The sequence below is a fragment of the Oculina patagonica genome, chromosome 11, assembly GCF_052425735.1.
Source record: "Oculina patagonica isolate OP01 chromosome 11, crgOcupat, whole genome shotgun sequence".
Taxonomy (NCBI): Eukaryota; Metazoa; Cnidaria; class Anthozoa; order Scleractinia; family Oculinidae; genus Oculina; species Oculina patagonica.
The window spans coordinates 21317090-21339545 of NC_135768.1; the positions used below are offsets into that span (position 1 = coordinate 21317090).

The 22456-nt window shown below is 38.4% G+C and overlaps 1 protein-coding gene and 1 pseudogene across 2 annotated transcripts; one reads left to right on the plus strand and one right to left on the minus strand.

Moving 5' to 3' along the window:
* The first annotated feature begins 625 nt into the window (after window positions 1–625).
* Window positions 626–6692, plus strand: LOC144630689 (uncharacterized; annotated as a pseudogene). The gene is made up of 3 exons (XR_013566604.1): window positions 626–1686; window positions 4337–4836; window positions 6382–6692. The product of XR_013566604.1 is annotated as an uncharacterized LOC144630689 (transcript).
* Window positions 6693–7161: 469 nt separating this feature from the next.
* On the minus strand, window positions 7162–21600 carry LOC144629812 (Golgi reassembly-stacking protein 2-like). Its single transcript, XM_078488022.1, has 11 exons — window positions 21444–21600; window positions 21196–21276; window positions 19513–19609; window positions 13761–13808; window positions 12203–12261; window positions 12010–12096; window positions 11515–11604; window positions 10697–10737; window positions 10136–10247; window positions 9469–9544; window positions 7162–8975 (listed from the first exon to the last, which is right to left on the minus strand). The coding sequence occupies exons 1-11, from the start codon at window positions 21504–21506 to the stop codon at window positions 8530–8532; spliced, it is 1200 nt and encodes a 399-aa protein (XP_078344148.1). The 5' UTR covers window positions 21507–21600; the 3' UTR covers window positions 7162–8529.
* Between the last annotated feature and the right edge of the window lie 856 nt (window positions 21601–22456).

Here is a 22456-nt window from a genome sequence, read left to right on the forward strand (position 1 = left end):
GTATTACAAAAAACTGTTGCTTTTTTCTGCCACGTTTAAACCGAACAAGACTGAATGTTCTCGCGGTCGAAACGTCTTGTAAAAAGTTCATTATGAGCGTTGTTTTACGTTCAACAAAGTCAGCGTCAGAATTTTTAAAGAACTTTAATGTCTTACAGCGTCCTGCTTAGTATATACGAAGGAACTTCTTAGTGCAACAATAGTCTCTAGATTATTCTTAATGACTAGAAAATTGTTAATGGTATTGTATATGTTTGGTAGCGCTATGTGTTCGTTTATAATAATAATATGATTAATAGTTATCCTGCTTTTTTGCTTTGCCTTTGTTCACTTCACGAATACGTGTATTGGAATTTATTCTGACGCGTGAATGTCTTATCAGAACTCCGATATCGCTAATTACATTAGAGTTTATTCTCTTTTTTCAGCTTCTTGAAAACAAACTGGCTATATGCTTCGATGCGCTTCTCTGAGTTACAACAGCTCCTTTGACGCAAACATGCAAACGTGGACACATTAACGGTTGACTTAACAATAAATTTGCATGAGAGATCTTGATAAATTAAAACTACACCGTGAAGCAGTCATTTAACTTCAGATTAGTTGACTTAACACTGGGTTGAATATGAGAGCGTTTTATCAGATAGTTTCCGCACGATTCTTATGGAAACAGAGATGCGTAATGATGGCAATGCTTCTATTTCTGCTTTTGGAAATTGTAACATTTTCGAAATTTGATGGATTAACAGCGTTACTAACAAAACAGCGAATTCGTGATAAAAGTATAAGACAAATCTCCTTGGATTTAAATGAAATAACTGTGAAAAAGACAGGAACTTTAAACTTGCATCTGTGGAATGAAATATGTGCGACAGATTTGAACATTTTGTGTAATTTCCCAATGTTTCCCAACTCCCCGGACAAAAGGCTTTTACTAAGCAAGACAGAAGTTGCCAAAGACTTGACAAGCGCACAAGATGGATTGAGGTTATTCGGATTTATCACTCCAGGCAAATCTGGTGTGTATCTTTTTGAAGTTAAATTTTGCCCTGCAGAAGTTTGGCTGAGTCACAACGAGAACTGGAGAAATGCAAGGAAGATATGGGACTCTCGAAAGCTATCACAAGAGAAACATTATGGAGTTTCTGATGAGATCAGATTGATAGCTGGAAAGAAGTATTTCATCGAAGTCGTGGCCACTTGTTTTCGTCAACGAAACAATATACAACTTTTGTGGAAAGCTCCAATGAGTTCTAGTTTTGAAGTTATAAACGGCTCGTTTCTGGCCCATTACATGGACGACAGCGGCTTGAATAATTCCAAGATCTACGATGACTTGTTGCCAGATTCTCCCGTTTGCGCTTTAAGGAGGAATAAAACTACGTATTTTCAAGTCCAGCGGGAAATAAGCTATTTATCACATGACGAAGTAAAAGATATATTGCCGTATTGTAACTATAATGCAAGCTATACGGTCAACAAACGATTGGAAAAGTATCAAGCGGTGAATTTTTACGTTGTTCACACATATGTTTACCCGTTTCCTGAACATAATAAGCTTCACCTCACGGCTAAACGTCTTAAACCTCAAGACAAAATACATGGATTTAAACTTGCACTCGACAAAGACGAAGCTTTGGAAGTTGTTCGTATTTTTCTGGAGTCGCTGGAGAGGGAAATGCCCGGGTAAGCAGATTTATTAGTGGTAGCGCGCGCGCTAAACTCCTGATCCAGCGGGCTCTGGCCGAGATCGTTGCGTCGAGTGTTCATGGGCAAGACCTTTTACTTTCCCACCCAGGCGTACAAACGGCTACCGGTGAATTTTAAAATGCTGAGGGTAACCCTACGATGGACTAGCATTCCATACAGGGGGGAGTAGAAATACTCCCAGTTGCTTAATGCTTCAGGAACCGGGATAAGCTCTGGTGTTATGGGCCACTTAAACTAGACGGTTTTTACTCAATAAAGGTTTGCGTGACTAAATTCGTCCCTTCCGTTCTTCCGCCCTTCCTGGGCGCCGTTGAGAACGAAATTGTAGCAAAGATAGCAATAGTTAATTTCTTAAGGCCCGGCCAAACGCACGCAACATTTCAATGCAACATATCCCAACATTGTTGGGTCATGTTGTGAGATGTTGTGAAGCAGCTGGCCAAACGCACGCAACATTTCAACGCAACATATCGCAACATTGTTGCGCACAACATGTTGCACGCGTTTGGCCACCCTGTTGCGATATGTTGCGGTATGTAGGATAGCGCAAATCGAACTAGTGCGCATGCTCCAGCGCAACGATGTTGCACGAACGTGGCCAAACGAGTACAACATCATGCAACATCCAAAGATGTTGCGAGATGTTGGGAGAAAAATTTGACCATTTTCAAACTTGGTCCAACATCACCCAACATATTGCAACATGTTGCAACAGGGTGGCCAAACGATTGCAACATGCTGTGCGCAACAATGTTGGGATATGTTGCGTTGAAATGTTGCGTGCGTTTGGCCGGGACTTTAGAGCCACCAAGGACCCGTCTACAATGATAAATTTGAAAACGGTGTTTAGCCTTGTAAACGGACAAAATGTTTTCCGTCCATACTAATCCGGCTAAATTTGAAAACAATACTCTACATCGCACGCAACGTTGTATCGCATGAGCAGAGCTATTGTGATGCTAATTGAACCATTTGTTTTTGACAGTGATAGAGGGGTTTTCACTTGAGTGTCGAAAGTAATTAGCGTTTGCTTTGGTTTTGCATTACTACGCTCAGTGGTTGGTTTAAAACTCTCGCGCCACTTTCTCAGCCAATCAAAAGTAAAACCAAAACCAATCGTGACTCGCTTGCGCACGTTTTCCTGCGCTTCGTGCCGGCTACCTGTATTTGCTTCGAGTTTTGATTGGTTTACTCGATTGTCTGTGTTCTTTGTGATTGGCCAAAGTGATTACTTTGGTTTTGGTTTTCCGACAATCAATCGTAAACTAATCTAACATGAATGAGGCGTGAATGACTCGTAAATAGCCCAATTTCGATATATTTAAATTCAGCCTAAAACAAAAGACCTCCGGACGAGGCTCCGGGCTACTAAACTATAGAGTTTGTGGGGTTTATTCCACGAAAATAAGACTATTTTCTAACTATAGTTAGAGTGAATAGAGAAGCGCTCACATTACCGGAATAGCTAACTATAGTTATCCCCGTCCTAACTATAGTTAGTAGCCTAGATGTAACCGCAGCCATTATTGAAATACTTTATTAAAGTGTCTGAAGTATTTAGCTTAAAAAAAAACTAATTGTGGACACTATTTACATTATTATATATCTAAGCTATTTAAAGTTAAAATATTTACACTTAAATTCTAAGAAGAAGAAAAAAGAACCGTACTACATAGATAAATAAATAAATAAATAAATGAATAAATAAATAAATTACAATAGAATATAAAATTTTATTATAAAAGTAGGTGAAAGATAAAAATTGCAGTTAAGAGTTAAAAATTAAAAATTTAAAAATGTATATCGGCTAGCTGCATATGTCACATTTACACTCAGTTTTTATACCATACCATAGAAAATACAGCCAATCAGAATACAGGAAAGCCGTTGTATATTCGACGGTATTCAACCCAACCTTCCCATCGTGCGCTGCGATTGTATTCTCGACGAAATTTAGTAAGCGTATTTTCTATGGCATGGTATAAAATAGTTACACAACACTTTCTCGTGGTATACTATGGAATATCCCACTTGTCACTTGTATTTTCTTGGTATACACACTCGCCTAAAGGCTCGTGTGTATACCGAGAAAATACAAGTGACTCGTGGGTATTCCATAGTATACCACTCGAAAGCGTTGCATAACTAGTATGTATAAGACGGGTGAGGTCTTTTCTCCCAATACTGTTTTTAAAACTCGTGACATTAGGTTTTTCTCTATCACTGTGGTCTAGTTTGTTCCATAGATAAGGCCCGAAATATCGTAAAGAATGTTTTCCATAATGTACTGTGCGAAAACGTGGAATATTAAAATCAGCGTTCCTCAGATTATATCGTTTCGGGGCTGTATTAAATATTTCTGTTATATAAGTGGGCACAAGTCCGTGTTTTACTTTATACATTAGAATGGCAATGTTTTGTAGCCGTCTTTGGTACAGACTTGGTAGACCTTCTCTTTTCAGTAGCTCACTGTAGGTCTCCGATTGGGATTTAAAGACTGCCCTGAGTGCGCGCTCTTGAACTCTCTCCATTTTCTTCTTATCGGATGATTTGCAAAAGTGCCATACAATATCACATCTGCATTTTATACTAATTTTGGCTTCGTTTTACTTGTTATCCTACACAGGAAATTTTCTCTTAACGAAATAAGAAATGTTGAACGAAAGACAGATAAGAAAAGAGGAAATCGATATCTGATTGAAGTAGAACTCCTGGATTTAACAAACAACAGAAAGGTGATGTTATCTGAATACGTCTTCATGCCCAGTGGAACAAAGGAACTTTGTTACCCAAAGAACTTTCGGTGGAACAGAACAGTCAATGTTTATCTCATAGTTACGGCCAAAAATCTTGGAAGATGGGTTCATCACTTTATAAAAAATGTGGAAAAGATTGTGAATGAAACCAACGACCCTAATCTTCATGTTATAATATACGATTACAACAGCTCCGACATTAAAGGAAAGTTCTTTGACAAACTACATGTTTTTGAGTGAAAGTGGTCAATATTCGCGGACACGGTCGTTTACCGAGGCTATAAATCTGGTGTCAGACCCTCACAGTATAATATTCACGTTGGATCTCCACTTGGATATTGGAGCTCCATTCATCAATAACATTAGAAAAGTAAGTCATTCAATCTATCATGTTTCGCGTTTTTTTGTGTTGAGCAAGTTATTGTTAGTTTTTTTCAGGAAAAAGATGCTTTTTTAACTCGGAAAAGAGTTGTAGTGAGCGAAGTGAATTTGATTCGATTCCTGTTAAACACAGGCACGCAATGCGTGCAAGTGTTTTAAAGCCTCTAGAAAACTAGTAGTAATCAGAGATCAGGGGAGTGCGTTCGACCTATAGGTAAAATAGACCCAAGGTAAGCAGGCAGTGGCAAAAAAACCGACATGGTCGGCCTACTTGTAGTATGCCTTATGTCAAAGTTAGTTACTATGCTTCAGTACCGAACCAAACTCGAGGAGGATAAGTGTGAGAAAGATTGTGTGACGAGCCAAAAGAACATAGAATGAATGAAATATTATGTACACAAAAATAATTATTTATTTCACTTGACCTGTTATCGTTTGGCACTATCGTTTTCCACAAACTTCTGGAAATAGTTTTACTTCGATTTAAAATTCCACAGACATAATTCACACAGTAATCCACTACACGTATATTACATTCACACAACGATTTCCTCGTCAAAACGTCTAGTGTTTCTAGAAATAACGATATATCACAAATTCAAAGAAATGATAAAACAATTTCGATTCGTACTATACCCACTCTCGATGCATTTAATTCTAACAATTTGTAGTTTTGTGCAACATATAATAATTGCAGGAAAATACGCTGGTTTACCTACGAACGAACTCCGTACGAAACTACGCATCGACTTACTCCATTTCCACTCTTTTTATGAAGTTCGGTGGCTGAAGACCACTCTGCTCCCTTGGATGATAACCTTCTAATGTTCTCCATGACATTTTTGGCAAAATTACAATTTTGACAACACGTTTTTAACCTTTTTTTTCAAGCAAAATAATGTTTCTAAGCTGCGTTTGGGACGCCATCTTGTTTTACATGAAATCGAGGCCATCTGTGGCTACCAGTTTCCCGGCCGAGAATTGCCCCTGCAAAAATCAATCGGGGCGGCCAATCTGGCGTCCATACATCTGCGCGCGCAATAAGGCTCGATTCATTCCGCATAACAGTACACAGGTATACCAACTCAAAAGACACAGGACGCAAAAACAAAATTAGGCTTGCGCTCTCCTTCGTCGAACGCAATTAGACCTGTTCTCTGATTACTTGCATTTCTTTAAATTATATAATATTAACATGCTTAATGAGGTCAAATATTGTATTAATGTCAGTTTTCTCAAAATAGACCAAAGCTTATTTTATGCAATGATATTATTATTATTTTGCCTAACCTTCAAGAAACAACAAAAAAGGAAAAATAAAAAGAAAGAAAACAACATGAAGAAATTGCAACGGATGGGAACTCTATCTCTTGGCCTTTCGGCCTGCTTTCGATTAGCAGCTAGATGACAATCAAACTTAGAGAAGTGAAATGAAGCGTGGAAAGTTTGACATCATTTGTTTTGGAAAAACTGTAAAAAAAGTGTAAACTTAAATCAGGATAAAAGTACGTCAAAATATTTCATTTATTTTCAGCACTGTATTGAAGGTCGCATGGTCTATACGCCAATTATTGTCCGGATGGGATGCGGTGCTAACCCCGCCAATTTAGCAGGAAAATGGCAAGTGTATGGATACGGGATTATAGGGATGTACAAATCGGACTGGGATAGATCAGGGGGATTCCCTACGGATAAACACAAGTGGGGCGGAGAGGACCACGAGCTTATGGATCAGTTGGTCAGCGTGGGACTGGAATTTGATCGCATGCGCACGACGTACGTGTATCACTATCATCATTCTAAGAAAGGAATGTGGACAGATGGAACTTAATGCCGAGACAAACTGTTTTTATTACACAAGTAACACTGTAAAGGAATAAAAAATTATCTGAGTTTTTATCGTTTTTTGGGGGGGTTTTATCATGCTCCAGAAGCCGGTTGAACTAAAGCCCTGGCCAAACGGAGACGCAAGTAGACGCAAGTTTTCAACTTGCGTTCACTTGCGTTTCCGTTTGACCAGGACTTGTGTGCACTTGCGCTGACTTTGGTAGAAATCAAATTTGCACACAAGTCAACGCAAGTTTTTCACCGTTTGGCCACCCAACGCAAGTCTTTCTATTTACTTCAAGTAGTAAATTGCAGCGCGGACAGTAGCATTGAAATGGCTTTTTGACAACTTGCGTGCACTTGCGAGTACACTTGAGAGTCCGTTTGGCCACCCAACGCAAGTCTGTACGCAAGGTCAACTTGCGATTACTCCGTGATTACTTGCGTCCACTTGCGTTATACATGAGTAAAGAGATTAAAAAGGCAATAATTGTTTCAGTTTTATTAATGCAAGAACACAACACAGCTAACATGTCCCAGAGTTTCGACCAATTTATTTATTCCAGTCTCTATTTTCCCCCCTTCCTTAACAAAGTCCATTCGATTTTGTATATCTTCTTTAAACTTTGAAATTAAATTTTGGCTATTTGTGTTTTGGGGTCCCATATTTATTCTGCTCTTAGGGGCCTGTACCGCAGTATAATTGTAGGGGCCTTAAGATTAAAACAAGAGGCTGAGTATGAAGAAAAAAAAATTAAATCAAGTTTCTCAGTTCTTGCACTCTACGCTGTCAGTAAGCAGTAGAACTGGAGGTTCTTGTAGTTATAAGGACCATGTCACGGATTTTACTAGATTTTTGAGCAGCAAAAATTTATATTTGTGTCGTAGGAAACCTAAAGAAAATAGCCCATTTTTATTAAAAACTGCTATATTAAAGCACTGAATCTGATAACGAGCATCTTTGCCTTTGGATGGCTCGGATGGTAACGGATTGCAACTTGAAAAAGTAAGGCCTACTTTTTCAAGTCAGGGCTGCAAATAACAGTCGGTCATAGGACATTGACCGACCAAAATTTGCTCATGTCCGACGAAATCCGAATTGTGGCCGGACATGATGTCCGGACAATTTTTGATCATAAATCATAAGTGATAACTTGTAAGTGGTTTTGTTTTTGTTGATGTCCGACCACAGTTTTGTTTTGTCCGACCAAGATGGTGACTTAGTAGGACATATGTCCTTTCAAGTGAAAAAAATTATTTGCAGCCCTGCAAGTTGTTTCCACACGTCTTCAAAAAAATTGATATTTATAGCCGTAGCTTGATTTATATCCAAAATTTAAGGTTATCTTTCTTTGGATGTTTAAAGATAATGTTTTTATGGGTTAAGTTGCCTACCACTAATTTCAGAACAGTTGAGACCAAAAATCTGAAAAATCCCCGTGACGTAGCTTCTTTAAGAGGGTTTCTGTTAATTGCACTGTATGCTGTACAGTATTATATTTCTGTCTTATTATTCTTAACTACATGTATTACCTTTACAAATAAAATTAAAGGTCAAAAAAGTAACTGAAAACGACACGATATTAATAAATTTGATATCACGTAAAATGATACAAAAATACATGTACTACCTAATGAAAGCTCTTCAACAAAGCTATGTTAGCAATTGAAAGTTGTCACACTTAAATTGTAGTGTCACACAACAGTGTCACACAACAGCCATGTGAATTTTACAACAGAACAGCTTCATTTGTTTGTCCCACTTGGTCTTCCCAATGTTGTGACAAGGCTTTATAGAATATTTATAACTTCTATTCAGTTGATGTCTATAGCCACTTTCAATGTGCATTATTTTTTATGACGTAGCAATGGGTTGTGATTGCGTTGGTGGCGTTGGTTGGAAAGCTGCAGCGATGTCTTCATTTGTGGACGTGGGAACTGTTGTAGGTATTAAGGGGGCTGGGCTTGCCCCTGCGGTGATATCAGTCATAAGCGGCGTTGCTGTTGCTGTTACAGTAACTGCGGAACTTCCAGCTGGTAGCGTCGAAGGTTGTGGGGGGCTCACAGAAGCCAAGGGGATCAAAGGTGGGGTCATACCTCCTATTACAGGCGCGCCCTGGACTTGGGGCGAGAATGAGGGAACTGTAGGTGGGGCACCTCCAGGTGCTACTAAGGGAGCACCCACTGGATATGTTCCAGTTGTAGCAGGGGACGCGGATGGGAAACTGGGACTAAATGGGTTCATGGCTGGTGGGGCTGCAGTTGTGTTGAGGTTCAATGTAGCCATCCCTGACTCGAGACCTGGAAAAAGGACATCAATAATTATGTTGTTGTACATGTACATTAATGAATGTACTAAAATGGAGTCAAACCACAAACTTGGTGCCCAGCAGTGTTTTAAAATCTGCCACAAATAAGCCTGGTAACTTAACGAAAAATTCTGTTTTCTGTTAGTCAAGATCGCCCATTGTTTCTAAAGGAAAAGTACTATGCATCTTATTTCCACACCTCCAATTTTAGTTTCAACAAATTATGTATTTGACAAATAATTTTCTGCTACATGTACACATACATGTACATGGTGTACACCTATACATCTTTAATTTAACACTATGACATTTATGGACATGCATGGACTTGATTGGTACATGTATTCAGATAATCAATTAATTGTATGCAAGAAGGATGAAGTTAGCCCTCTTCCCCTCTTGTTGAGGAAGGGAGATACATGTAAATGCTACATGACTGTATTCAGGAGAGAGAGTGTTCATTTTGATTATTGTTGTATACATACCTGCCGCTTGTGCTGGTGACACTGTTGATGTTGAAACTGCGACAAGAGGCACTGATGTAGGCCCAATAAGAGGAACCTATGTGACCAAATAGAAACAGAAAATTAAAAAAAAAAATGAGTCTATGTATTAGTGCTTGAAGGTGAAGGCTACAGATACATGCATGTTTTATTGCATTTGTACTGTATCTATATGAACCCTTTTGCAATAAGGTAAAGGTAAAAGTCTGCATACGAGCCTAGCAGCCCATCAGGCCAGTGCTCATCTCAGTTTCTGTAGTATGACTGAAGCGACCAGGAGCATTTCCACTTCCCCCTGGATGGGATGCTAGCCCATCGCAAGGTTACCCCCCAGCATTAAATTCGCAACTCGCTGGTACCCATTTATACACCTGGGTGAAGAGAGGTACTATGAGATTAAAGTGCCTTGCCCAAGAATACAATGCATGGCCAGGGCTCGAACCCGGACCACTTGATCCAGAGTCCAGAACACTCACCATTATGGCATGGTGCCTCCCATATTTTGCAATTAAATTTCTTTACAATACAGTGTAAAACCAATGATCAATATTCTGTTATGTGAACATCAAAAACAGCACAACACATTTCATAGATAGCCTCTTCCAAACCTTGCAAGAGTTTCTACCCGGCGCAACATGGTTGTACTTACTTCAGAGAAGCCATCAGGAGCGGGTGATGAGGAGTTAGGTTGGAGAGGCATCTCAAGGGATTCTTTGATAGGTATTCTGTGAAGGTAGCCATATCCTATTCCACAACCCATGCTGTAAGAAAATACAAACAGGAACAAAACAATCACTCAGAAAGAACAAGTAAAGATGAATGTCCAAGTTTAAGAACAAAAATGACTAGAAGTGGTTAACGCTGGACAAAACTATGTGTAGGAACACCTTTAAGGTCATCAATGGACAAAAATATTATTATGAAGCCTAGCATTTTGATCAAATTTAAAGAAAAAAGACACAGTTTCAGGGATGTCGCTTAGGGCCGGCTACTTTAACCAGCTGAAATAGCACTTAAATCAGGCTAACATGTCACATGAAAACAAAGACTTACTAGGTAATAGTATAGGCCAGAAAAGGCCAGAAAAGCCAGCTATGCTTGTTGATGAGTCGGCTTAGTGTTTTCCTAGCTACATCCCTGCACTTTTAAGGCATGACAGGATCCCCTTTGCATTGATACTTACAATGTACAAAAGTTTTGATTGACTTACCTTCCCTCACCTCCCCAGTTTCTGTTGGGTGTTATTGTCACCTGTTAAGACACAGTGATCCAGAGATACATGCAATTATTGTGCTTAATAAAGTTATGTTTCTAATTTTATGGGAGGCATACATGTATAATAGATTACAAGTATATCAAGATTTATTATTCAACAAATGCGTGCGCTGCCCAAATATGGTCAAAATGCAATTGTTATCTGTCATCGGTACATGACAGATATCCTGTGATATACATAGGTTGTCAAGATTCGTCCGAAAACTTGGAAATGCTGCACAACCCCAGTTTTTTCTAGCTGCAAAATGTATTTTGTTGACAAATTGTTGAATCAAATTATCCTGCTCAATCTTGCAAAATATCGTCTGATTTAAGCCCACTTGGCCTACGGCCTCGTCGGCTAAGTATCAAGCGATATACCATGCAATTTTGCGGGATAATGGTTAAGTTTTATGTTCACACACTTCAACAGTTCATGTACCAGTCATTAATGTTATTAAGTTTAAATAGCATGATCTTCTTGATGGGAGTAGTTCTCAAAAGAACTGTTGTTGGTGACTGACATTTCAACAACCTGGGTAATAGTCATCTTGAGAGTGTTGTTGTCAGTCGATGACATTATAAGTCTGGTCCATTGAAACAGATTGGCAAGTTTAGACTCCAGTACAGTTTGTCAACAGTAATTGATCCGTTGATCCACTTGTTAGTCACTTGTTACTGTTGACATACAGCATGTCCATAGGCGTTTGTGTAGTGTCGCAATTGTACCATATATTCTTTCAACTTGACAAAGGTTTGTGTACTTGTACCTACCTCTCGGCAGCCATCTGTTTCTGAATTATAAACATATAACTTAAGTAGTTTGCCCTCGTGAGATTCTATAAGTTGAAACAGGTCTTCAGACTAAGGAAAGAAAACAATGAGGCGTTCAAACCAGTGTTAAAATCATTTGTAATTAGCTTATATAAATGGATGAAAACTGGGATATAATTATTGCTAGGTAATATCCTCAGATATTACCTACTTTTAGCTGAAGTATTGTGTCACATGATACACTAAGACTAATCAAGCACGAGAAAGGATATTCCATACAAATGTTCTATTATATGGGGCTAAATGAAATTTAGGCGAAGTTACACTTGAGACAATGGTGGCCAGGGGTCTCTCTAATAAATTCGAGGCAGTCTGAGGGCTTTCACAGGGCTTCAGTAAACTTGCATGTACAGCTCTTCCATTGAGGTCAAACCATTTTGTTCACCTTGCCGTTCAAGTGTAGTTCTCGCAACTAGAGGTTGACTATGTCCTTACCTCGTGTAACACTGAATCAGCTCCAATGATGTAATCTGTGTTTGATCGTAATCCAGCAATGTCAGCAGGGGAGTTTGGTTGTACTTCCTTTAGAGGAAGGAGAAAAGAAAACATCAGCATCCAGTGTATACTACAATTAGGAAATTGTAGTATACAAATAAATGTAAAAATGTGGCCTCAGTACTGAACTTACCAAAACATGCCAGACATTTTCATTAGCTCCTTCAAAAGAACAGAATCGAATGCTAACACCTGTAAGAGAACAAAGAAACAATCAATGTACTACAAACTCACACAAAATAAACAGAGTTTCAGGGGAACTGCATGAACACACCGTCTTGACTACTACTGTCAAAAAAAAAAAGATAAGCAAATGGTTTCCACACCAAAAATTAGAGTGTCTGCTGTTCGAGGTGTGTTCATTTGGATGAGGGTGCATGTAGTAGATGGGGGGATGAATGCAATGTTAGCTGGAATTATTGTTGTATTTCAGCGTAATTCCAACATAAACAACAATAAACATAATAATAATAATAATAATAATAATAATAATAATAATAATAATAATAATAATAATAATAATTTTCTTCTAGATTTATTTGTTTTCAACCGTTTGGAGCGTGAAAAAGTTACACTGACATCGTCTAGAACTTTCAACCTCTTCAGGGTTCTCTTCAGGACATGATAATGAATAATTATTTATTATATTAGCCACTACGTTAAATATGCTGGGCAAGTAAGAAAATAGCACATGAACATTGATTCTCTAAGGTGCTGTCTAAATTGTCTTATTGTTTGAGTTTCTTAGGATAATAGTATTATTTTAATTAGGATATGTACGCAGTTCTATTCTTACGCTCTGGTGATTTGTCTTTGTGCGTATTTGCGTATATATACAATATTGAAATAAGAATAAGAATAAATAATAAGAACGTTTCCATGCTTGGCGAACCGCGCCAGTCCTATCATTCCGGTCGCAAAAATAACGTTGTTGCTCCGCAACTCATTGTGCTGCTCCTCGTTGGGTCCTGGTCTGGGGGACGGCTCCCTGCAAATATTCCAGTTTACTGTTCATTTGTAGTTGCTCCATTCCCGAGTATTTTGGTAGTCCCGTCACGATGTTGACTCCTTCCTGCACCTGCCGGGTCAGCGGGTCCTTGTGGGTGCTGGTGATCCACATGTCAAAGGTCACCTGCCGGCCGCTGTGGTAGTCAATCACATGTTTGCCCAAGGCGTTGTTTGTCTGCCGCTTCTTGGTCGCGTCTTGGTGATCTAGTGCTCGGGTGAATCCATTTCGTGCCGATTCACCGATGTAGTAAGAGACCATCAGCTTACCAGCTTCGCCCACCACCTTTTCGCCGCTGTCGGCTCTGTCGGGGATGGTGTCTGGCCCCTTGGTCCTACAGTCGCGGCATTCGATCAGGTAGCAGCAGCTATTTCACGAGCAATAATAATAATAATAATAATAATAATAATAATAATAATAATAATAATAATAATAATAATAATAATGAACTTATATTGCGCAAGTACCAATCAAGGATTTTCACTTGCTCATTACAATATTTATAAAAATTTAAATTACTAAATGGCCCTAAAATTAATAAAAATACTAATTTAATAAAATACATGATAAGTGTAAATTCCAATTAATAAAAAATAAAAATTAGCTTAAAAACGCCTTCTGAAACAAATTAGTCATAAGATACTTTTTAAAACTATTTACAGATAAAATATTTCTAATAACATACCTAGAAGACCCTGTCCTCCCCACATGGTACTTGGGGTAATGCTAACCTCTGCAACATAAACAAACATTCATTAAACAAGCAAATTATAAATAAATGAACAAAATCAATAAGCTCTGACGAGATGAACATGAGGTGTCAAGCTATGACTCCAGTTTTTTTCACTGTGCATCTAATTGGAATTTACCAGTTTTGGTATTGTTAGGAGGTTGGGTGGGAGGGGGAAGGAGATAACTGCACCACCTGGAGAGGAACCCTTGCAGTAAAGCAAGAGGCAAAAACAAAATCAACCCTATTATGGAGTCATTGGTACATGTCTTAAGGTAGCTTTAAACTCTCTTCTTAGAAACAATATTAATTATCAAAATAAAACTGCTGGAGCGATCTGTAGTCATAGCTTAAAATATAAAAATGTTTAAAACAGATCTAAAAATATAAAACGATACTCTAAATTTTCGATCGCCTTCTGCGGTCTTCTTCAGAGAATGATGGATTTTTGCAAGGTTCGCAGAATTCTAATAAGCTACATCGACGTTATTGTTCATTGTCCCCCTGGGGAGCAACTAGCGATGCGTAAACCCTTGGGAAGGGCGCTCTTTCGTTTATAGTGTTTTTGTCGAGGAAGGAATGCAAGGATTCCAGAAACAGTCTTTTGTTCTTGCTGCTTACACCTGTTTAAAGAATTTTGGCGTAACTTGGATGTATGTCGTGGCCGATTTCTGCATGATGTTTAAGCACGGAGTTGATATTTCCGTTTGTTCCGGGCTTGTGTTCGGCTCCCCGCGATTTCTAGTTTCTTTTGCTTTCAACAACGTATGTGTTGTGGTTCAATTTTATCTTTGGTTTAAAATTTTTCAAACCAGTTTGATTTTTATTTCCTTTTGTCTCCGATTATGATAATGAACATAAAACAATGATAAATGAAAATCAAACTGGTTTGAAAAATTTTAAACCAACTATAAAATTGAACCACAACATATGCAAATGGACATGTCCTGCAAGTCACTTTGTATACGATTCCTTTCAATTGATCTTTATTCGGTCGGTCCTTGGGCTTTTTGAAGATATTTCCTAACATTCGTACTGGTTTAAACGCTGTCTTGATGTTTTCGCGGCTCAAAATACGCCGAACGCGCTCCGACACTCCTTTCACATATGGAATGGACGTGTATGCCTTCGGATTCTCCTGGGTTCTTGGTTGCATGTTTGTTTTGTTTGATTCGCCAGCTGACCGCGAGCGCGTTCGGCAGATTTTGAGCCGCGAAATACAAGCGAAATAATTCCATGCGTCAAGCAATAGTTTTAAGTCAATTCGAGTGCCTGTTTTTAAAGGAAGAGTATTTTACTGACTAAATAATCTCAATAAACGTTGTCAAACTCGAGATTTTCTTGTTTTGAAATCATGTCGGGACGCTTGATTAAAATGCAAATCAACGCGGCCGACAAATTGTCGCACGTGTACTGAATTTGCAGACGGTCATGTAACTGTGTGAACATGTGTTGTTTACGTACACTTTGTGAAGAGTCATGGTCCTTTTTCTACTTCTTTACCAGCGTTTTATTTAAGACTTAAGTTTTATTCGATGAGTGTCCCAAAATATGTATTTTTTTTAATTTTATGGTGTGCGAACATCAAGCGCTTTTGATTTGAGGTCAAAAGAAATCTCCCGTGGGAATTACCACTGCGACTGTCACACTGAATCTTTCTTATGAATGAGAGTAATAATCATTTTCCCTACCTTCTGAGGAAAACTTTCGATTCACAACAGGCTTGAAAATCGAAACGTTTATGCCTGATGCGACGCGTGGGGGATGGAGGATCTTTCGCTTCGACGTTCGAAGAAAAAAAAATGAAAACGCATGCACTTATCCATTGCGTTACGCATTTGTTTGTTTGTAGTGTTTATAATATATTCAATCGACTGTTTTTATGCTCATTCATGCAGCGTGCGGCGAAGCACGCAATGAATGAGAATATTAAAATGGACCAGCTGTAGACGGAAGTTGTTTTTCGTTCCGTGGACGGAAGTGGTTTTTCGTTCCGTGGACGGAAGTTGTTTTTCGTTCCGTGGACGGAAGTTGTTTTTCCTCCGTGGACGGAAGTTGTTTTGCCTTCCGTGGACGGAAGTTGTAGTTCGTTCCGTAGACGGAAGTTGTCCGTCTTTGGTACCCCCTCCTTAATAAAAGTCAAAAATAAATTCCATGAAGCTCAGATGCACATGTGAAAAGAAATTACATCTTTTATAGTGTGATAAATAAACGTCAGATCAAAATTTCACGTTCACGCCGAGGGGGCCCTATAAAACGAGTTTATGTTAATACACTCTGACACACACAATCAAGTCCATCGAGGCAGCTATATTGGCAAGGTGCAAATTCGCTAAAGTTCACATTAGTAAGTAACCATTCCGGAGATCCCCTTTTTTCTCTTCTTTCCCTTGTAAGTGAAATTTACGATGCCTTGAGTGGTTTTCCCGGTCACACATTGCGATTCGTCACGCACCGTCTTTTCCACATTATTAGAAAAAAAATAGATTAATTTTATCGTTTATAAATTACCAAAGATTATTGACGTACCTTTATTTTCTATTTATGGTAAACATTATGTTGGTATTTTCGCCAACTGGGCAACGTCACGAGCCAAAATAAGGTCTGTTACGCGCGTAAAAATAGCAAACGTGCAAAACAAACATTCCTTTAGCTCGTTCATGCCGCGGAGCACGCAATGAATCAGTATATTAGATTGTTTTACAAGAAAATCACCTAATCACTATTACTTTTACCCTCCATTCGTGTTTTTTTGAATAATTTGTGCCAATGTTTTCTTTTTCAGCCACAGTTATTGTGTTTACAATATCAATATTTCGGCAACAACAGCGTGTAAATTATTGCCAAATATATTCATTCGTAATTTTTGGCAAAACTGGCTTTACTTACTTTCAGAAACTAAACCAAAATTTACTTGATTAAATTGAGAAAAAAATCTTGGAAGGGTCTTTTTTTGTATGTTTTTCTATTTAAACTTGGCTCGTGACGTTACGCAGCTAATGTTCACCCGCACGCATTTCTGTCGTGTACAATGAACCCAAAATAAAGCTACGTCAACTCTCTGTATAGCACTGCACGACCTGCACGCGTCACTTTTACGGAAATTTATCAAACATAATATATTCTTTCGTTTTTTTCTAAGACCGTTGAAAATGTCCTCGACCCTGACCCCCAATCCGTCTACGTCCAAGAGAAAGTATAAAGAGCGATCGAAAAAAAAAAGATCACCCGCCCGCATTTCTGTGTACAACGTACAATGAACCAAAAATAAAGTTGCGTCAACTCTGTTTGTTGTAATGCATGGCCCACACGCGTCTCTATTACGAAAATTAATCAAATTTATCTTTTCTCTCATTTCTGGTTTTTCCTAAGACCCTTAAACATCGCCCCCGACCCTGAGCCCAATCTGTCTACGTCTAACAGGGAGTATAAAGAGTGATTGAAAAAAAAGTATTCAATGGAATGTTTTCTTGTGCGTTTGAAACAAAGTTTGTTTTGACTCGTGACGTAACGCAGCTGAGGATCACCCGCACGCATTTCTACGTACAATCTACAATGAACCAAAAATAAAGCTGCATCAACTCTGTTTGTAATAATGCACGACCCACACGCGTCGCTATTACGAAAATTCATCAAATGTATCTTTTTTCATTTCTGTTTTTTTCTAACACCCTTAAACATCTCCCCACCCTAACCCCAATCTGTCTATGTCCAACAGAAAGTATAAAGAGCGATTGAAAAAAAGTATTTTCAATTTCAATTTTGTGCTTTACCGATAACACATGCACAACATTATCATTCAACAATGCTTTGCAAAGGGAACCACCACAACCAATAATTAATCAAAACAATTACCCATTACATGAATGAGCTGGCTCACAGGAGCCCTTTGATTGATTGCTGTTATTCGAGGCCGTTCGAAATGAAGTGTATTCCTTTATATAGCGATGCTGTTCGAGCGAGTCTTTGATTTTCTTGTTTGAAAGCCAAAATTTCCAGCCGTTCGACTTCAGCCGTGTGAAGAAAATTTACATCCGTGTAGCCGTTCGACTACATCCGTGCGAAAAAAAATTACATCCGTGTAGCCGTTTGACTTCATCCGTGCAACAAAAATTTACATCCGTGGAGCCGTTCACAGAATCCGTGTAGAACGGCTCATCGAACCGTTTCTCATCCGTTCGCTTGCCGTGCGATCAGCCGAACACACGGATTCTCTAAGGAACGTTTTCGCGTGAGAGGTCACAATTCTGTTTACAACAGCGGCAATCTTTGGCTCGTGAGCTACAGTGTAGTACAGTTTCACATAAACACCACTTATTATATCTGAAATGTTCAATCTGCTGAAAATGGAAAGGAAAGGCCTTTTTTCAAACAAAACAGCTTTGTCACGGCGCTCAGCTTGATGTCACATACGACGCAGAACTGAAATATTCAAAATGCTCTGTTTAAAAAACGAATGACACTATCGATCTGGAAATTTGCAAAAAGATATATTTTTAGTTTATCTTACGTCTAATGACAACGAAAATTTAGTACGCCTAGTGAATTTTAATTTCAGAATTTTATGACGTAACATGAAAACCAAGAATTACTAACGTTCATTACTAACGTGACACGAGATGTCGTGACACGAAACAAAAACGTGCTGCTGTGGATGTCGTGTTAACTAAAACATGTCACGTGGCAAGCGTAATAAAAATTTATAATAATTTAAGCATAACTGCATATAGCTTATGGCTGCTATCAATATCACAATCTCACTTAATTTGCCTTTTAATGTTTTCTTGCGTCAATGGGTCATTGATAGCTTTTTTTTCAAATAAGCGTCCAATAATGTAAAACAATCTCACTTTGTTTGCGTTTGAATGTTTTATTTTTCATGGAAGCTGCGGCATTGATGGTGCGTGCTTTCAGGTTTTGTAGCACGAATTCTATTTTTTCACCACAAAAAATATTCAACTTTTTAGCTTTAAGTAAATTTGTTTTGTGAATTTGTTTACCTTTCTGTCAGCACGTATAGCGTTATTTTGAGCAGCGAATAAAATTTGAGAGAAAGATGTGCGTTTCTGCTCAACTCAAAAAGATGAAAAACGGATGACGTTGACACGAGATGACGTGACGCGAAACAAAAACGTGCCATGAATGTCGTATTTACTTAAACACGTCAGATGGCGAGGGTAACTGCGTGTAGCTTATAGCTGCCATCAGTAATGTCACAATCTCACTTCATTTGCCTTTGCATGTTTTCTTACGTGAATGGGTCATTGATAGCGTATGCTCTGAGGCTTCGTACGGCGAATTCTATTATCTTTTATCACCTGATTGGAGGATATGTGTAACCTCTTTCGATTTGTTTTGTAAAAATTCAACCTTGTTCCTTGGAAGAGGGAGACCCTGGGAATGAGGTTGGAGAATAATTTGGTTTTGATTGACATGTGCTGAATGGCGTTTCAAAGAACCTTTCTGTCAGCACGTTTACTGTAAAATGCATAAGTTAATTGCGGTTTAATATCAGAATGGAGTGATCGAGTGAGTGAGTGATCCGTGAGGGAAACACGTGACGTCGAGAATGATCACTACACCTTCATTACCATTCGGTAAAAAACGAATAGGGCAAACAGGGGTACATGTACAACTGTACATGCAAGTGAAGTTTCATTATCAGAAACTGCCTTGGTATACAAAGAATTCAATGTACAATACTTACCTCTAACTTTACAAGTTTTGCTACTGAACACCAACATCTTTACAGGTTTTTCTGCATTAGATTTTAGAATTTCTTTCAGTGTTTCATTATCTTGGTCCTGCAAAAAAAGTTATCAAAGAACTTAATTTCCCTTAGCTGCAATACACCGCAAAAAAAATGTCTTCTTTGGTCAGTTTTGGTAACACATCCTTTGTTCTGATGTATGGTAAATATATCTTATTAAACAGTTTCAGGGCTGCAAATATTTTTTTCACTTGAAAGGACATATGTTTTACTAAGAGACCATCTTGGTTGGCAAAACAAAATTGTGGTCAGACAGATTTTTATTCATCATTGCCGTAAAATGATTTACGATCAGAAAATTGTCTGGACATCATGTCAGACCACACTAGGGAATTTGTCAAACATGAGCAAATTTTAGTCGGCCAATGTCCCATGACCAACTGTTATTTGCAGCCCTGCATTTTAGTGTGTAATATCGCTGTATATTTTTGCGAGTCATGCAGTGTTTGGCAAGTCAAAATACAAATGACAAGTAAAAATGTTCAGCTATACTACACACTAAAATGTCTAATAAGAGTTTTATTATCCAATGGTTTCTTTCCCCAAAATGCTGACTTGCCACTTTTTCAATCTTTTGTGTGGTCAGGAATGAGACGAGTAAAAATATCGTGAGATATTTGTCATCATCATCATCATCATCATCATTTATTTGCCACTTCAGAATTAAACATACAAATTAAAATAACTTAAAAAGATAGGGCGAGGAGACCTCCAAGAAACCACAAGGCTTATGGGGGAGGCCACCTCGGGTTAGCAATAAGTTAGTAATTTCGCTGTGAATGTGCAGCTAGGCCTAGCTAGGCCTAGGCGTTATTCATACTTTACAAAGCAGAGTTGGATAATAATATATGTTAGTATATACTCAAACAGTGGATAGCATTTTTGGTGCGCGCTGATTGGCTACTCAAACTCCGAATATCCTTAGCTATTCACCTCTGAGCAACTCGCTCGCGAAAACTTCACTTGTTAACAGAATAAACTGATCAAAAGTCATCATTTCAGGCTACATTGTCTCACTGTTTGAGTATAATTACTAAAACAACTATTCATCTCAGTGTCGGTGGCTAGTGGTGGATATTTACCTCGCTGCTTCGTGGCTTGGTAAATATCCACCACCAGCCATAGTTGTTAAATAGTTGTTAAATAGTAAATATAAAATGAAGGAAAACACCAAACTGTACCAAGGGTAAAATTGAGCCACAACACAGACATCTACATGTAAGCTTTGTTGGCCAAAAATATACATGTAGATTGGAATTAAAACTTTCATATCCTAATAACCAGTATAATACATGTAGGTACACCACCTACATTGTACATGCATCACAATATGTTTTCAGTTTGTTTTAATTGTCCTTAAGTACGTTTTGGCCGCCACTTACATAAACAGCTGCTTTTTTATGAGTTAGACAAAAGAAAGAGTGTTTGCAAAGTTTCAAAAGATTACTTTAAAATAGGTTTAAGTTGCATTTTACAAGGGCTGGAACAAGAGAGAACAAAATCACGAAAAGGGAGAATAAAACGCAGAAAAGTCTTGTATAGGATAAAACAAAAATGTAAATTCGCCGACCTCTGGAACCAGAAGTTATATCAACGTAACCACATTGCATGACCACCTACCAGTCTTGTGTTTTCAATCGAAATGATGAAATCAAAGAACGGTTCCAATCCTGCTTTATACCCAGGAGAATTTTCTTGAACCTACAATGTGACATGTAAAATAAAACGGCGTTAAAATTCAATTCAACAGCGCCATTCAGTTCCAAATAATTTTATAATGCCATCACAGGAAAGCAAACGCAAGTTTATAAGCTCGTAGCTTGAGTATTTTAAAATCAAATGCGCAGATAACAGCGATCGTATATTACCCTAAGTACATGATATCCCTCTGATCCACCGCCTGGGATTTCTGCGGATTGGCCTGCTCCCATATTAAAATTTCCTTTGCTATGTTCTACGAAGTTTCTCTACTCATTCAAGATGGCCGCCAAAATGTTGACGTGGACTTCGAGGGCAATCTCCCAGAAACCCTAGCGAGGCTCGAAGCGAGATACGTTTTTACAGGGGTGGCGAGGGGACTTCCCGCATATTTCAGCCCTCTCCCCAGTCACACTCGAAATTAGGTTCACGCTCGTTCCAGATTCTTCAGCTTTCGTCTTATTTTCTCTTGTTTTGGTTTTGTAGAATAGTTTTCGCGGCTCGGTAAATATCCACCACTAGCCACCTTCACTTCGGTGAATAGTTGTTTTAGTATATACTAAAACAGTGAGATAATATATCGCAAAAGGATGATTTTTTTGCTAGTTTATTCCTTTCAAAGATTACAATTTTCTCGCGCGCGTTGCTCGGAGGTGATTTGTGTCTGTAAAGAATTTTCTAAAACTAATCAAAATGTTGTTCTACCGGCTTCAACAATTCACTTGACATCTTCATCTTGGTATTCTAGACGCATTTCGTGTGTAAGCGAAGATTCTTAGTTATATTTTTAGCGCCATTTTGACCAAAAATGTAGCAAAATCCCCGTGACATTTACCCCTTCAAGTTTGTGTTGACGTAATGAAGTCTTTAATAAATCGTTAAACCACAACGCTCCAAGCATGTTTTTTCTCCTGAAGCCCGTTCTAAGTCAGATAGTTGGTCTTTACAAAGGAAAACAGTTTTCCATTTTCCTTAAAACTGATGGTTCTGTTAATGAGATACTCTCACACGTTTTATCTAAATATATACCACTAACACCTCACGTGACCCCATTTTAAAACCCCTGGCAACTTAATTTCTAAGCAATGTAAAGTCATTTGGTGTAAATGATTACTTCGGTATTTAAAGGATTTCCGGTTTTAATGGAAACTTGTCATCGGGTTTTTGAACTCTTCAACTTCCT